This window comes from Triturus cristatus, chromosome 6 (genome assembly GCF_964204655.1).
Source record: "Triturus cristatus chromosome 6, aTriCri1.1, whole genome shotgun sequence".
Lineage (NCBI taxonomy): Eukaryota > Metazoa > Chordata > Amphibia > Caudata > Salamandridae > Triturus > Triturus cristatus.
The window spans coordinates 1912762264-1912780491 of NC_140589.1; the positions used below are offsets into that span (position 1 = coordinate 1912762264).

Sequence of the window (18228 nt, forward strand, 5' to 3'; positions counted from 1 at the left end):
ACGCATGCGGCCGCGACTCCTTCTCGAGCACAGGTATGACAGTATACCCCCCCTATGGAACCCCCCACTGGTTTGGGTTTCCAAGGATGTTTACGATGGAACAGGCGTAGCAAACGGGGAGCGTTAACATGACCAACAGGTTCCCAAGTCCTGTCTGCTGGTCCATACCCTTTCCAATGAATGAGGTACTGTAGTTTCCCCCGTACTCTCTGAGAGTCCACTATAGCCCCAACTTCATACTCGTTCTCGTTGTCGACTTCGAGAGGAGCTGGGAGGGTCGGTAATTCAGTACCAGGTACAACAGGTTTCAGTAATGAGACATGGAATACTGGATGTATCTTCATGGTTTCAGGGAGCTGCAATCTCAAAGCCACCGGATTGATAATTTCAGTGACCACATAAGGCCCAATGTATCGTGGTGTGAATTTATTGGCCCCTTTAATTGGAACATGGCGTGTGGATAGCCAGACTTTGTCTCCCACCTCATATTCAGGACCTGAACGACGATGCGCATCTGCACTCTCCTTATATGCCGCTTTGGCCTTTTCAAGGTTTATTACAGCAGTTTTGTGTACCTCCTGTATTTGTGTGATGAGCTCCTTGGCAGCAGGGACAGGGGCTGTAAGAGTAACATGTGCAGGTAAATAGCGTGGATGGAAACCATAAGAAGTAAAAAACGGAGAGAACTTGGTGGAGGCATGTATACTGTTATTAATGGCGAACTCAGCTGCCCATAAGAAACTATCCCAATCAGCTGAGGTTTGTACAAGCTGACACCTTAAGTACTGTTCCAAACACTGGTTCATTCTCTCTGTCTGTCCGTCAGTTTGTGGGTGATACCCCGAAGAACACCTCATGTCTATGTGTAACAATTTTCCCAACCCTTTCCAAAATTTTGAAATGAACTGGGGCCCTCGGTCAGTGACTAAAACAGAGGGCAATCCATGTAATCGGACCACGTGCTTCACAACTAACCTTGCTAGTTCCTGGGACGTGGGGAGGATTTTTAGAGGAATGAAATGAGTTAACTTGGTCAACATATCCACTACCACCCATATCACTGTATGCCCGTTTGCTGTTCTAGGGAGCTCTACTATAAAGTCCATTGATAGTGTGTGCCAGGGGCTAGGTGGGGTTGGCATGGGTCGTAAAAGGCCGGCTGGAGCTTGATGCGAGCTCTTGCCTTGTGCACACACATGACACTGTTGAACATACACCTGCACGTCGGTTGCTAAAGAAGGCCACCAAAAGTAACGGCGTACCAAATCAAGGGGTTTTTTTATAACCAGGATGCCCCACCAGGACTTGCATGTGACACCAATTCAAAGCTTGTTCTTGTAATTCAGCGGTAGGGATTGCAAGCTTTCCTTGAATGTGCAACAATCCATCAAGTTTTTTCCCTTGATATTGCTGCTCCCATTCCTTTAGCTCATCTAAGCCTTGTGTTTCTCTCACTTTCTGCACATATTCTTCCTCTAACGTCAGGGCCCCCACAATGCGATCTGCAGTGATGATAGGAGGTGGGTCAAGGGTTGGTTCGGCTGTATCAAACCCCAATCGGGATAATGCATCGGCTTTCCCATGTTTTCTTCCAGGTTGAAACTGGATGACAAAGTCATATTCACTAAAGAAAGATGTCCATCGTAACTGTCTTGTGGACAAAGCTCGTGCAGATTTCAGAAACAATAAATTCCTATGGTCTGTGAGAACTGTAACTTTATGGAGGGTTCCTAACAGATATTGTCTCCATTCTTCAAAAGCTCGCTTAATGGCTAAGAGCTCCCTATCTCCTACGGAATAGTTCTGTTCTGCTGCAGACAGTTTGTGGGAAAAGAAGGCAACAGGATGTAAATAGCCAGTGACCACATCCCTTTGGGACAAAATGCCTCCGATAGCAGTCTGAGATGCATCCGTTTCTACTAAGAAAGGACGAGATAGGTCTGGGTGTTTCAAGATGGGAGCTGCCGTAAAAGCTTGCTTCAGAGTGTCAAAGGCGGCTTCTGCTGCAGGGGACCATTGGAATTCAACGTTTTTCTTCAGTAGTTTGGTAATAGGTGATGCCAATTCAGAAAATTTGTCGATAAAACGCCTATAGAAATTGGCGAACCCCAAAAAGGTCTGGACGTCCTTCGCCGTTTTGAGGGATGGCCATTGCGTTATTGCTTCTACTTTCTGTGGGTCCATACAGACTCCTGTAGGGGTGAGAATGAAACCCAAAAAAGCCACCCTGGAGGTATGGAATTCGCATTTATCCAGTTTAGCGAACAACTGGTGGTCTCGGAGTCTTTGTAATATCGACTGTACATGACCTATGTGTTCCTCCATGGAGGAGGAATACACCAGGATATCGTCTATGTACGCAACTACATAGATGTCCATCATGTCTCTCAATACCTCATTTATGAAATATTGGAACGCAGCTGGGGCGTAACAAAGCCCGAAGGGCATAACGAAATATTCATACAGCCCAAACTTAGTGCGGAAAGCTGTTTTCCATTCATCTCCTTGTTGGACTCGCACTAAGTGATATGCCCCTCGTAAGTCCAACTTCGTAAAAATCTTGGCGTTCTTCACCTGATCCAACAATGATGGAATCAACGGTAAAGGATACCGATTTTTAATGGTGTTGTTGTTCAAACTGCGATAGTCAATACAGCATCTGAGGCCTCCCTCTCGTTTGGGGATGAAAAAGAGAGGAGAGGATGCAGGTGACCGGGAAGGACGAATAAAGCCTATGCGGAGCATCTCGTCTAAGTATTCGCGCAGGTAAAGGTTCTCGTTTTCCGTTAGCGCGTAGATACGACTACATGGTATTTGAGCCCCTGGTATCAGGTCTATTCTGCAGTCGTAGGGACGATGTGGTGGTAGTGCTGTAGCTTTTTGCTTATCGATCACATCTTTCCAGTCCGCATAACAGGAAGGGAGTTCAGGCTCAGCTGTTGTACAAGAACCTAACAAAGGAGCTGTGAGCTTAGACTGCTTAAGGCAATGTTTATCACAAAACTGTGAGGTAAAGGAAACAGTTCTCTGACTCCAATCAACTGTTGGGTTATGTTGTGTTAATCAAGAGACCCCCAATACCACAGGAAATTGAGGAGATGTAATCAAATCAAAAGCAAGATTTTCCGAGTGTATCTCATTTATGCACATTCTTACAGGAATGGTGGTGTGTGTAATTGGACCTGATTTAATAGAACTCCCATCTATGGTTCGTACTTCTTCTATAACTGCTTTAGCTTCACTAGGAATACATGTCTTAGCGGCCCACTGAATATCCATAAAATTTCCGGTAGCACCGGAATCAACCATAGCGTGGACCTTGACCTGGTGGCCTCCCCACTCCAACAAGGCATCTACATGGAAATGGGAGAGCATGGTACAAGAGGATTCTACAACTGCGGGTTGGGAGACTATTAAACCGGAAACGCTTGAAATTCTTGTCCCCATAGATCCCAGGCTCTCTAGTTTCCCTGCTCCTTTGCTTTCTTAGGTTTAACTGAACAATCTCTCAAAAAATGCCCTTGTTTACCACAATACAGGCATAATTTCTGGTCACGACGTCGTTGTCTTTCATCATTACTGAGAGGACCTCTCAAACTCCCGATCTGCATGGGTTCTACCTCTGAAGCAGACCTCTCGGTCTCAGTGCGTTTCTCTCGATAGGTCAGGAGCCGTGCCTCTGGTCGCCCCCTCTCCCTCTTCCGTTCATGCAAACGATGATCCAACTTTACGGTTAGATCCATCAATGCCTTACACTCTTGGGGGGGTTCCACCACCTGAGACAATACATCTTTAAAATCATCTTTTAGTCCTCTATAGAACAAGGCACTTCTTTTTTCTTCAGGCCACCCTGCTTCTACTACCAGGCGGTTGTAATCCGCTATGTACGTAATCAAATCCTTAGAACCTTGCTTCAATTTCAACAGTTCGGAATCCACAGACTGTATAAAGGTATGTCTGTCGAACAATTTTTTCAATTCCTCCTTAAATAGATTGTAATTGTATAAAAGAGGGTCTTTCCGTTCTACTAAAGGGATAGACCAGGTAGCTGCAACGCCCCCCAAGTAAGACAGTACAAAGGCCACCTTGGCCTGTTCTGTGGGGAAACAAGCAGCCTTGCACATAAAGTGCTGTTGACATTGATTAATAAAGGCTGCAAAACGGGCAGGATCTCCCGTGAATCTTTCTGGAGGAGCTAATGGTATAGTGGGAGGAGTGGTAACCTGAATTACTGGGTTGCCAACTACCGCTTGGGGTGAGAAGGAGGAAGGAATACCTCCCTCAGCCCCCTTTGATGTCTCTTTGGCCATGTTTCTCTGTGTCAAGAATTCCTGTCATACAAGGGAAACACGCCCTTATGTAAACAGGAGAGCTGTTACATAACTCAAGGGAAACACGCCCTTATGTAAACAGGAGAGCTGTTACATAACTCAAGGGAAACACGCCCTTATGTAAACAGGAGAGCTGTTACATAACTCAAGGGAAACACGCCCTTATGTAAACAGGAGAGCTGTTACATAACTCAAGGAAAACACGCCCTATAAAGGGAGGAACCGGGAGGTACAAGGCTGTCGGATATTGTGTTTACACCGACGTACCTGCTTCGTGAAGAGCAGTGTTCCGGAGTGGTGCTCCAGTAAGGCAAGAACGGAGGTAGGTCGAGTCGTTACTCCCTGGGCCGTGTCTTGCCCCATCGTCACCTGTGAAGGACCCGGAAGCTCTACCGGTCAACCATTGAGCTTCGCTTTTTGACTCGGCTGAGTCCAAGCGCAGTGGCGCTTTTGCTGGTTGGAGTCGTAACTCCCAGCCCGACCAGAGACACAGGGACTGCCAGCTGTAACGCACACCAGGAGGTGTTTGCCGCGTTACAGACTCGGAAGTCCACAGGATCGATCGAGCGGCTGCTCTCGGTTCAGTCTTCTTGCTTGTGATTGGGGTATCGGTGACGCATCACCAGGAGGTGACTCCGCGTCCCGGTGCAGTCTGAGGAAGAGGTTGAGCGGCTGCTCCCTTCAGGTAGAGACCCCGGCTGGGTGTTTCCCTGACTCCTCGATTCTCCCCAACACTCTTCGTGCCCCTCACAGCCTACCGATTGGCATTGTCGGCCATTTCATTTCTGCCCTCTGTTGGCATACGCCGGGATCGGCGTATATGCAGAGGACGGTTAGGACCATCCGTGCTGTGGGCTGGTAACGTACTTAGCCTGGAGGATTCCAGTGACTATAACTTTTGTTTGTTCTTTGTATTTTATTTGCCTTCATTAAAAGAACTAACCATTCACAAGTGGTTGCGTCCTCATTGTCGTGTCTGTTAAACGATCCTGAGACGTTCAGGGCGTTACAAAATATCCGACCTTAATAACACTAACTGTCTCCCGGTCGATAACAGACATGGCAACACTTGATGATGTGCTGGCTGCTTTAGCGGCCATGCAAGTTGAAGTGGCTGCCTCTAGGCAAGAAACAGCCGATGTAAAAGCCAGACTGGATGCTATCCAATTGGACCCGCTCACGCCCAGCACCTCCCTCACGAACCAGACCCCTGCGGTAGTAGTGGAAATGCCGGTAGCCATCCCCTTGGCAACACCAGAGAGGTACAGTGGGGATCCTAACACAGTGCAGGTATTCCTCACACAAGTGGCGCTACATTTATCGTGCAAACCAAAGGCGTTCCCCACGAGTCAGGCTTGTGTGGCTTTCCTTATATCCTATTTGGCTGGAAACGCGGCACAATGGGCCGTACCTCTGGTGAGCAGGGACGACCCCCTCTTATGTGATTGGGGTGCTTTTCGCGAGGAATTCCTGAAGGTATTCGACAGAAGGGCTGACTCGTACACGGCGGACCGTGAAATGCTTGAGTTGAGACAGGGATCCAACGACCTGGTGCAGTATCTCAACGCGTTCCGAAGGCTGGTTGCGGAAACCAAGTGGCCTGTTGCTAAACAGACGGCGCTCTTCCATCAAGGGCTGTGCGATGAGCTCAAGGACGCCGTGGCTCATATTGACCCTCAACCCAAGACATGTGAGGGCCTTATCAACCTGGTATTACGGCTGGAACATAGGCTAAGTGAAAGAAAGGGGGATCATGGGAGAAAAGGAAAATCCCTTCCATACTATGTGACGGTGGGAAGTCCTGAAACTTCCACCGCATCCAAGGGAGAACCCATGGACATCAGCGCAATACGAGCGAGCCTCACAGCCACGGAGAAAGAGTCACGCCGTAAACAAGGATTGTGCCTATATTGTGGCAAAAAAGGCCATTACGTACGTGAATGCCCTGCCAAACCGAAGACGTCACGTTATCGGGCCAACCGGTCGGTAACAGCCGTGGTGGACATACCGGCGGAAAACTAGAGGACTCCAAGACCAGAGAAGGGGCATCTCGGAGTCACTCATCCATCCCTTCACTTTCCAACTCGGTCACTAAGGGACAACGACACCTGTTTATCACGGTGCACGTGGGAGTGCATGACCAGTGGATACCCGTTGTGGCCATGGTGGATTCAGGGGCCACTGGCATGTTTATGGACCACAACGAGGCATGCAGGCTAGGGATAGTGCTTCTTCCCAAAGCAGTACCCGAAGACGTCTATGCGGTAGACGGAAGGCGATTGGTGACGGGGCCCATCGGACAGCACACAGGGGTCCTTCCGATGAGATATGGGAGGAACCATTTGGAACAAATCGATTTTAACATCATCCGAGCGCCCCAATATGGCGTCATATTGGGATTGCCGTGGCTACAGAAACACAACCCCTTTGTGGATTGGCCAACACATCGCATCGAAATGACGTCACCGTATTGCATCCTGCATTGTGGAATAAGAACGGAATCCCTTGACGCAGATGAGAGCGGGAGTCAGACGGTGGCTACAGCGGCAGAAAAAGATGTGGCTCTCCCCCAGGCTTATCACAGTTTTGAGGATGTATTTGATGAGGTGAAGGCGGAAGTGCTACCATCACATAGACAGTTTGACTGCCAGATCGACCTGGTGCCAGGGGCCAGCGTTCCCAGCGGCAGGCTGTATGCCCTGACGGAGCCTGAAAACGTGCATCTCCGGGGGTACCTGGATAAACTCCTCAGGCTAGGATTCATCCGCCCGTCCAAGTCTCCGGCCGCCTCGCCACTCTTCTTCATCCCGAAGGCTAATGGGGAGCTGAGAGCCTGTGTGGACTTTAGGGCATTGAATGCGATAACCATAAAAAATCGGTACCCCTTGCCTCTCATCAGTGTACTTCTGGAACAGGTCAAGAAAGCTCGTATCTACACCAAGTTGGATTTGAAAGGGGCATACCATCTGGTGCGCATGAGGGACGGAGACGAGTGGAAGACCGCCTTTAAGACCAGGTTCGGCCTTTTTGAGTACCTCGTCATGCCGTTCGGTCTGTGCAACGCCCCGGCAGCCTTTCAGTACTTTTTGAATGAGGTATTCAGAGAGGAGTTGGATATCTACGTGGTCGTATATATCGACGACATCCTCATCTATTCGTCCAGTGTGGAGGAGCACGTACACCACGTCAAAGCTGTGCTCCAAAAGCTGAGGGAAAACATGCTGTTTTGTAAACTCAGCAAGTGTGACTTCCACGTCACATCCGTGGAATTCCTCGGAGTGATGCTGAGTCCAGAGGGACAGGAGATGGCAGAATGAAAGATCAAGGCGGTGAAAGAATGGCCGGTGCCCCAAAGCGTGAAGGACGTCCAAAGTTTCATTGGCTTCGCCAACTTTTACAGGCGGTTTATAGATGGATTTTCAGGAGTGGTGGCCCCAATCACACAGCTACTGAGGAAGTCCAAGGAGTTTGTCTGGTCCCCTGAAGCGAACAAAGCCTTTGAGGCCCTGAAAAGCGCCTTTGGTAAGGCGCCGGTGTTGGCTCACCCCGATCCGGATCTCCCCTACGTGGTGGAAGCGGACGCGTCGGATGTGGCGCTGGGGGCTATCTTGTCCCAACGCAACCACGACACAGGGGTGCTTCATCCCGTTGCGTACATGTCCCGCAAACTCAACGACGCCGAACGCAACTACCATATTGCGGAGAAGGAGCTTCTCGCAATCAAGGACGCCTTCACCGAATGGAGGCATTGGTTGATGGGGGCAAGACATGTGGTATCGGTGTACACGGACCATCGGAACCTACAGTTCATGACGGCCACTAGACACCTTTCTCCCAGGCAGCTGCGGTGGATGATCTTCTTTGCGGGGTTCAACTTCCGCATCACATATCGGCCGGGGACTGAAAACCGGAAGGCGGACGCCCTGTCCCGTCAATCTGCAGTTAAGGAACCATTGCCTGCAACCGAGCGTTCCATCATTTCCCCGAGGATGGTATTGGGGGTTATCCAACCGGATACTTTCCTGAGGGGAATAAAGAGAGGGATCAGGTCATTCGCATGGCGGAGGTGGCTCCTCAGTCACAGAGAATGGCAGCTGAAGGACGGGATACCCCTGAAGGGCAGGTGCCTATTGATACCCACGCCTAGGCTAAGGAAACAAGCATTCATCTGGTGCCATGACTCTCCATGCGCAGGTCATTTGGGCTTTGAAAAAACGGTGGCTAGCATGGGACGGCATTTCTGGTGGCCAACCATGAGAGTGGATGTCAGGAGGTGGGGACAGGAGTGTCCTACGTGTGCTACCATGAAGGCCGACCATGGCCGAACCCAAGGGCTCTTACATCCACTTCCGACCCCGGATAGACCATGGGATAGCATATCACTGGACTTCGTGGTGGGCCTACCGGTAGACCAGGGGATGACGGCAATACTGGTGGTGGTGGATTACTTGACGAAAATGGGGCACTTCATCCCCTGCAAGAGAGTCCCTACGGCCGGGGAATTGGCGTCACTACTCCTAAAGAATGTGGTACGACTGCATGGATTACCTGGGGTGATCGTGTCGGACCGGGGGTCGCAGTTTACTGCGCAATTCTGGAAGACTTGGTGCACTGCGCTGCATGTTAAGACCGCCCTGTCCACCAGCTACCACCCTCAAACGGACGGCCAAACCGAGCGCCTGAACCAAACGCTCAAACAGTATCTGCGATGTTTTGTGGACCAGGGCAGGGAAGAATGGGTCGACTTGCTATGGGTTGCAGAGATAGCCTATAACAACGCCACTCACAGCTCCACACAGTCATCTCCGTTCTATAGCAACTATGGCCAACATCCCAGGTTCTTGCCATTTCTACATCCGTTCAGAGAGGACAGGATTCCCGCCACAGCGGACAGGGTGGCACACATAAAAGACACGTTGATGCGCTCAAGGGCTGTCCTAATAGAGGCCAAGAGAAGATACAAGGCTGCGGCAGATAGGAAGAGAAGGCCCGGGCCACTGTACCGCACTGGAGACTACGTCTGGATATCCACAAGAAACAGGAGGTTTCGAAAGAACAGTGTGTTCCATCCCAAGTACATGGGCCCCTATCGAATTACCAAGTGTATGGATCCCGTGAAGGTGTGCTTGCCCCAGTCATTGCGGATACACCCTGTCTTTCATGTATCATTGCTCAAACCAGCACCCTCCAAGCCGTCTGGGACACCTAGGCCGGTATGCGTGGAGTCGGAGGTGGAGTATGAAGTGTCGGGCATACGGGCGTCCAAATGGCGCAGGGGGAAGCTGTGGTACCTGGTTGCGTGGAAAGGCTATGGCCCGGAGGAGCATTCATGGGAACCGGCTGAAGGGGTTCATGCTCCGCGCTTGGTCTCCTTGTTCCATCGGCGTTTTCCTGCCAGCGCTGGACCCGTGGGGAGCCGCTGAGAGGGAGGATGTACTGTCAAGAATTCCTGTCATACAAGGGAAACACGCCCTTATGTAAACAGGAGAGCTGTTACATAACTCAAGGGAAACACGCCCTTATGTAAACAGGAGAGCTGTTACATAACTCAAGGGAAACACGCCCTTATGTAAACAGGAGAGCTGTTACATAACTCAAGGGAAACACGCCCTTATGTAAACAGGAGAGCTGTTACATAACTCAAGGAAAACACGCCCTATAAAGGGAGGAACCGGGAGGTACAAGGCTGTCGGATATTGTGTTTACACCGACGTACCTGCTTCGTGAAGAGCAGTGTTCCGGAGTGGTGCTCCAGTAAGGCAAGAACGGAGGTAGGTCGAGTCGTTACTCCCTGGGCCGTGTCTTGCCCCATCGTCACCTGTGAAGGACCCGGAAGCTCTACCGGTCAACCATTGAGCTTCGCTTTTTGACTCGGCTGAGTCCAAGCGCAGTGGCGCTTTTGCTGGTTGGAGTCGTAACTCCCAGCCCGACCAGAGACACAGGGACTGCCAGCTGTAACGCACACCAGGAGGTGTTTGCCGCGTTACAGACTCGGAAGTCCACAGGATCGATCGAGCGGCTGCTCTCGGTTCAGTCTTCTTGCTTGTGATTGGGGTATCGGTGACGCATCACCAGGAGGTGACTCCGCGTCCCGGTGCAGTCTGAGGAAGAGGTTGAGCGGCTGCTCCCTTCAGGTAGAGACCCCGGCTGGGTGTTTCCCTGACTCCTCGATTCTCCCCAACACTCTTCGTGCCCCTCACAGCCTACCGATTGGCATTGTCGGCCATTTCATTTCTGCCCTCTGTTGGCATACGCCGGGATCGGCGTATATGCAGAGGACGGTTAGGACCATCCGTGCTGTGGGCTGGTAACGTACTTAGCCTGGAGGATTCCAGTGACTATAACTTTTGTTTGTTCTTTGTATTTTATTTGCCTTCATTAAAAGAACTAACCCTTCACAAGTGGTTGCGTCCTCATTGTCGTGTCTGTTAAACGATCCTGAGACGTTCAGGGCGTTACACTCTGCAACGTGTCTACTCTGAGGGAAAGGGCTTGTGTTTCTTTCTGCAAGTTTCCTATCATATGGGCCAAGTCTACTAGGGTAATCTTGTTCTCCTCCATCCTGCCCTGGCAGAGAGTCCACGTGGCCTTCGCGTTCTGTCAGGCTCACCTGAGGTCTCTACGGGGACAGGAAGCAGGAAACAGAAGACTGTTCCCCACGTCCCTCCACCACCAGTCCGCCCAACAAATTCAAAGCAGAACAAGTGGATGGGGGGAAGAGGGGAGACAAGGGAATGAGAAATAAGGCAGGTCCAGCGCACTTCCAGCACCTCGAGAGCCACCACTGAGATCCAAATGAAGTCCTGCAGACAAAAGGCGATGTTAGCAGACAGTTAGCTTAATAAGTAGACCAGCAATGACTCAACAAGTAACCCAGGATCTACCTGTAATGCTCCCCTCTTCCTCGGATGGTCAATCAAAAGGACAAATGACTTAAACGACCAGTGTGAAACTCCTACGAAGAAACAATAGCGTTAAGTATATACCTCCTATGTGCTCTAACCAAATGTATAGAGTGTCTCTACTCTTCTTACCCTTTTAAAGGAGCGGTGTCAAGGACTGTCAAGTGGCAGCGTTAAACCCTTTGGTTGTTATCAGCACAACCAATAATGTCCACTCATATGCTATAAGGTAGATTGTTCTCGGCACAATCCTATTGGAATCCTCTGATGCTTGTCAATGGCTCCTTGTCATACCGAGCATCACAGGGAAAGCATAACAAAAAAGGGCATTCGTTTTCGTAACGTTTTAGAAACATATAAGACACTACAAAATGTAGGGATTAGCACAGCATGAATTGGGGTTGCATAAATGTGTAGCGGCTAATCATATAAGTAGATGCAGATGCCACAACGTCTTTGTACAAGCCCCTATCTCCCACCCCGAGAGACTATGATTCAAGGAAGGACGAAGTGTAACTGATGAGAGCTTCAAAACAGCCCGCTGCGAGCACTTCAATGAAGGGACAAGCCCCTCTAAATGCGCGTGAGCGCGTTACCGCCTGAGTGTGGTGAAGTTCCCGCGAAGAACCAGTCCGACAAGCTTCTAGGGACTCCAGTTCAGGCCGCTCACTCAGAGATTCAAAACGGAAGAATCAGGAATCCAGGTGCGACGCTTCTCCTCGGACGAACAAGCTCCGGATGCGGAAGGGAATACCCGGAAGTGACGTGTCGTCTCAACAACTAGAACGCGAAGCGTCATGCTGTCCAAAACGAGGAGTTTTATATTGAGGGATGCGGAAGTACGCATGCGGCCGCGACTCCTTCTCGAGCACAGGTATGACAGTAAGAAAGGTTCGAAAACAAAAAGATCAGATGTCTCGAAGAGTCCGCTCCTCCAACTATGTTTGTTATCCCACCCCCGAACTGATTCATTAACAGAATACAACTGACTTGCAGGTGGTGAGATACGTTTGTGTGTATTGGAGGACGTGCATGACACAAGAGAATGCTGGCAGGAGACAGTGAAGGCCAGTCGATAAGATATGATCAGGAAAAAATGGTGTGAGCCTACAGATAGTTGAAACAGGGATTAGGAGAGCCAGACACGGATTAGTGTACTCGGCTAGTCCAAACACCAGTCTCGCAAACAAGGCCGAGGACGTATTTTGACACCAAGCTACGGGAAAGGCAGAATAGACTTCGTTCGCCGTGCTGCCTGAGTGATGGCAACACAAAATGGCGGCGGGTTACAAAATGGCGGGTCGATTCGATCGTGATCGAAAATCAAAGTTCCTCAAGCCTGAAACCATGTCTCAAGCCTGCCACTGCAGTGCCTGTGTGTGTGCAGTTTACTGCCACATCAACTTTACATTTAAAACTACTTGCCAAGCCTTCAAATCTCCTTTCTTTACATATAAGTTGCCCCTAAGGATGGCCCTTGGTAAACCAAAGGGAGAGCGCTATGTAAGTAAAAGTCGGAACATATATTCTATGTTTTACATGTCCTGGTAATGACAAACAGCTAAATTAATGTTTCACTGCTGTAAGACCGACTTTCATTGGCTAGAACTGGGAATTCCTTAGAATACCTTTAAGCTGTAATTCCTGATTGGAAAGGAGTAGCCGTTTCAAGTTTCATATTTCATATCTTTGGAATAGTAATGATAAATCCTCTTTACTGGTAAAGTCTGATTTAACATTCCTATTTTAAAAATGCTACTTTTAGAAAGTGGACTTTTCTATGCTTGTACTGCTCTTTGTGCCTTACACCCTGTCTCTAATACACGTCTGGGCTAGGTGACCGACCCCTTTGTGCATTCCGTCTAGACACCCACAGACAGTGCATGGGTTGGGTGTGATTTAGCACCCATCTGCATCCATCTGTATTCTGATGGGTCTTCCTGGGCAGATCACAGGGTAGCAGACTGACCCATACAAATTACTGATAACTCCCTTTGGTAGTCTGGAGTGAGTGCTGGGATTGAAAGAGATACTGGTGCACTTCAAAACCACTCTTTGGAGTTTCCCTCAGATCAAATGCACATTTGGATGTAAGTGCTAAGTCTCTGGCCCCGTCAAATCCGACACTTCTGGATCTACACAGAACCGCTGTCAGAAGAACTGTGGTGCTGCAGAAAAGACTCAACTGGATTGTTTTTGTGGAAGAACTGCTTTTCTGTGTGTTGCCCTGGGGAGTGCAGCACTCTGATTCCTGGAAGGAGAGGTAGACTCTGCCTTCACTCCAAAGTGTTCTCCAAGGGCTTGTTAGTTGCCTCCTGTTTCTGAAGTGTCATAGACACAAAAGAATTCCTACAGTTCTGCTGATGCTGCTGGACTCTCCCTTCTGTAAGTCCTACCCTTGCCTGAGGTGCCCCCTCCAAGTTCTGGACCTCAGAGGTGGGTTCTGCAGCTGAGTCTCTGCTAAATCCGATGTGACGCAGCACGAAGCCCTGCAAAGTCTCTGCCGCTAGATGGCACAAGGCCTCCCCACACACACTGCACCCCAAGCTCCAAGGTACTGTGTTCAGTGGGCCCAAATGGGTCCCTGTAGTCTTCCTGCTCTCCATCATAGTCGGCCTGCACTTTGAATTTGCACCAGTCCCTCTTGACCAACCTGAAGTATCCTTTTTTAGCGTTACCTGCTTTTAATCGTTTTATTAGCTTTTATTTCTACAACATTCAATATCTCAGCTTCTACTTGATTGATTTTGATCGTTTTGGACTTGTTTTACTCAGATAAATGTTCTCTATTTTTCTAAACTGTTGATGAGTCTTTTTGTGAGGTATTCACTGTGTTGTTGTTAGGGGTGGGCGGAATTTGCGAAATCCACTTTCGCAAATTATCGCGAAAATGTTGAAAATTATCGCAAACACGCGGAAATATCGCGAAGATGCGGAAGTTTTCTTCCCGCATGTTCGCGAGATTTTCTGCATGGTTGCGGCTCGGCAACTTACCCATGCGGTTGCTCGCGGGCGCGGCCATCTTGTTTTCAGTTGTCTCGCGGTGCATGATCGCGAGAAGAGAGACATGATCGCGCGACGCATGACGTCACTGCGGGCGCGAACTGTCGCGAGACAGCGCAAATGGCTAAAAACAATACAACATCTCATGGAGAACGTGACCTGATCAAGAAAACTTGTTGGCGAACGCAGGGATTCAGGTAAGGCGATCGCGCGAGAATGTATTATTTTACAGCGCGAGCAAGAACCAAATTATCGCAAAGCTGCGGAATGCGGAAATTTTGACATTTTCGCGCTTTCCGCGGAACGCGAAAATGTCAAATTATCGCAATTTCCGCGAATGGAACAAAATTTTAGCCCAGGCCTAGTTGTTGTATGATGCATTGCACAAACCCTTTAAACATTGCCTTTTAAGCCTGTCTGCTCTGTACCCAGCTACCAGGGGTGAGCACAGGATAATTTGGAATTGTGTTGTGACTTACCCTGACTAGGATTGCTGGCCCTACTTGGACATGGTGCGTTCCTCTGCCAACTAGAGACCCGGTTTCTAACAGGCTCAATCTTGCATTATTTGTTAGGCCGTGTGATCATAGGAACCGTTCCCTGGCTAAGAAGGGAGGCATCTTGTTGCTGTGGATTTAACATTGTAGTGTGTCGTGGGAGAAGATCTCACTCGCTGAACAAGCAACAGTCTCTGGTCTCTTGGTTACTCCTTGAGTCCACACTCCTCGATATAAGGGGATCGTGTAAGGATTGTATGCCCTTACTCTGCCTATTGCATCTTTACATTGAAAGTGGAATCTAGAATTTCTTCAGCGCACTTGTCTATATGGACACTTAAATGTATCATTAAATGCCAATTGGTTTTTCTGATGAGCTTTGCATTTAAGCTTATTCATTGTTTCTTTTTCTTAATCCAACAGGTGAAATAAATGCAGTAATAAACGAAAAAAGGAAAGCTATTAAACATCACTGGTGTGGGCAGTGATGTAAAAACAGTATGCCTCAAAAACTCTTCCCTTGAGGGCCAATGCCTCGCCAAAATCTTTTTCTACAGCAGAAAATCCAAACTGCCCAATGAGGTCTGTACTTGGCTCTTAGATATCAGCTGATAGACATTGGAGACACAACACACTGACATACTGAAACAAGTCTGAGGTGCTCATTACGAAGGAAGAGGTAACCTGGTATCAGGAAGAGCACACAGGAGAAAAACCATAATAATTTCTAGAATGTGACAAAACATTTATTAGGCAAAAAAAGAGCAAGTGTGACATAAGAAACTTCATACTGGAGAAAAACCAGATCGATGGACTGACTGTGGAAACGCGTTCTTTACAATGAAAGACCTAGTGCAGCATCAGAGTGTCCACGTAGAGGAGAAACCTTATCAATGTACAGAATGTAGTAAAGTGTTCGGAAGGAAGGATAATCTAAGAAAGCATCAGAAAATCCACACTGGGGTGAAACCGTATGAATGTACAGAATGTGACAAAGCATTTAGAACAAATGAAAAGCTAACACAACATCAGAAAATCCACACTGGGGAGAAACCGTACCAATGTACAGAATGTGACATGGCATTCATTAGAAAGTCACATCTAATGAATCATCAGAAAGTCCACACTGGGGAGAAACCATATCAGTGTACAGAATGTGACAAAGCATTTATAACAAATGGAACGCTAACACAACATCAGAAAATCCACACTGGGGAGAAACTGTATGCATGTACAGAATGTGACAAAGCATTTATAACGAATGGAGAGCTAAAACGACATCTGAAAATCCACACTGGGGAGAAGCCATATAAATGTACAGAATGTGACATGGCATATATTTTCAGTGACAACCTAAAATACCATCAGAAAACCCACACTGGAGAGAGATCATATCAATGTACAGAATGTGACAAAGCATTTAAAAGAAAGGGAGATCTAAAGCAACACCAGAAAACCCACACTGGAGAGCGATCATATCAATGTACAGAATGTGACAAATCATTTATAAGAAATAGAGAGCTAAAACAACATCAGAAAATCCACACTGGGGAGAAACCATACCAATGTACAGAATGTGACATGGCATACATTAGAAAGTCACATCTAATGAAACATCAGAAAGTCCACACTGGGGAGAAACCATATCAATGTACAGAATGTGACAAAGCATTTATAACAAATGGAGAGCTAACACAACATCAGAAAATCCACACTGGGGAGAAACTGTATGCATGTACAGAATGTGACAAGGCATTTATAACAAATGGACAGCTAAAACAACATCAGAAAATCCACACTGGGGAGAAACCATATAAATGTACAGAATGTGACATGGCATTTATTTTCAGTGGAGACCTAAAAAACCATCAGAAAACCCACACTGGCGAGAGATCATATCAATGTACAGAATGTGACAAATCATTTATAAGAAATAGAGGGCTAAATCAACATCGGAAAATCCACATTGGGGAGAAACCATACCAATGTACAGAATGTGACAAAGCATTCATTAGAAAGTCAAATCTAATGGAACATCAGAGAGTCCACACTGGGGAGAAACCACATCAATGTACAGAATGTGACAAAGCATTCATAACAAATGTCCAGCTTAAGCAACATCAAAAAGTCCACACTGGAGAGAGACCATATCAATGTACAGAATGTGCCAAAGCATTTATAACCAATCGAGATCTGAAGCGACATCAAAAAGTCTACACTGGAGAGAGACCATATCAATGTACAGAATGTGACAAAGCATTTATAACAAATGGAGAGCTGAAGCGACATCAAAAAGTCCACACTGGAGAGAGACCATATCAATGTACAGAATGTAACAAAGCATTTATAGCAAATGGAGAGCTGAAGCGACATCAAAAAGTCCACACTGGAGAGAGACCATATCAATGTACAGAATGTGACAAAGCATTTATAACAAATGGAGAGCTGAAGCGACATCAAAATATCCACACTGGGGAGAAACCATATCAATGTACAGAATGTGACAAAGCATTTATAACAAATGGAGAGCTGAAGCGACATCAAAATATCCACACTGGGGAGAAACCGTATGAACGTACAGAATGTGGCAATGCATTTATAAAATATAGACAGCTAAAGCAACATCAAAAGGTCCACACTGCGGGGGGAACCGTATGAATGCACTGAATGTGACAAAGCACTTATAACAAATGGAGAGCCGAAGCGACATTAGAAAATCCACATTGGAGAGAAACCATTCAACTGCACTGAATGTGAGAAGGCATTTATTAGAAAGTCACTTCTTATGCAAATCAGATAGTCCACACAGGGGAGAAACACTATGAATGTACATACTAGTACATCAAATTCCACACTGGTGAGAAACGATAGGGCTGTACTGAATGTGACTTAGCAGTTATTACAAAGAAAAGTTTAAAAATTCACCAAAAAGTTCCCACATGAGAGAAACTATATCAGTGTACAAAATGTGACAAAGCATTTATACCAAATGGAAAGAGACCATTCAACTGCACTGAATGTGACAAGCTATTTATTGTAAAGGGAGATTTAAAACAATATCAGATCCACAGTGGGGAGAAACCACATGAATTTACAGAATGTGACAAGGTATTCATCACAAAGCAACATTGAATACAAAATCAGGAAGTTCACACAGCAGAGAAAATGCATGTATTGAATATCACAAAGCATTCATAATAAATGGACAACTTAAGTGATGTCTGAAAATCTACATGGCAAACAATCCAATGTATGTACAGAGTGTAATAAAGTCTTCCAAGGAAGAATAAGCTGATGCAGCATCAACAAATCCACACTAGGGAGAAACCCTAATAATAAATAGAATGTGGCAAGGGATCAATTACAAAACAAAATGTAATATATCAGAATGTTCACACAGGAGAGAAACTCTATAAATATATTGATTGTGACCATGAATTCATAAATGGAGAGCTAACGCAACATCAAAAGTCAACCCTGAAGACTACATTGATT

At 47.3% G+C, this 18228-nt stretch overlaps 1 protein-coding gene across 2 annotated transcripts in view; it reads left to right on the forward strand.

The window, feature by feature from the left end:
* The window catches only part of LOC146822435 (uncharacterized), a 74317-nt gene extending 56297 nt beyond the window's left edge, over positions 1-18020 (forward strand). For both annotated transcript variants that reach the window (XM_085613537.1, XM_085613538.1), the window contains exon 2: positions 15157-18020. In XM_085613537.1, the coding sequence (XP_085469663.1) occupies positions 15574-17391 (1818 nt within the window). In that variant the 5' untranslated portion in view covers positions 15157-15573 and the 3' untranslated portion in view covers positions 17392-18020. The remainder of the gene's footprint in view (positions 1-15156) is intronic.
* The last annotated feature ends 208 nt before the right edge of the window (positions 18021-18228 follow it).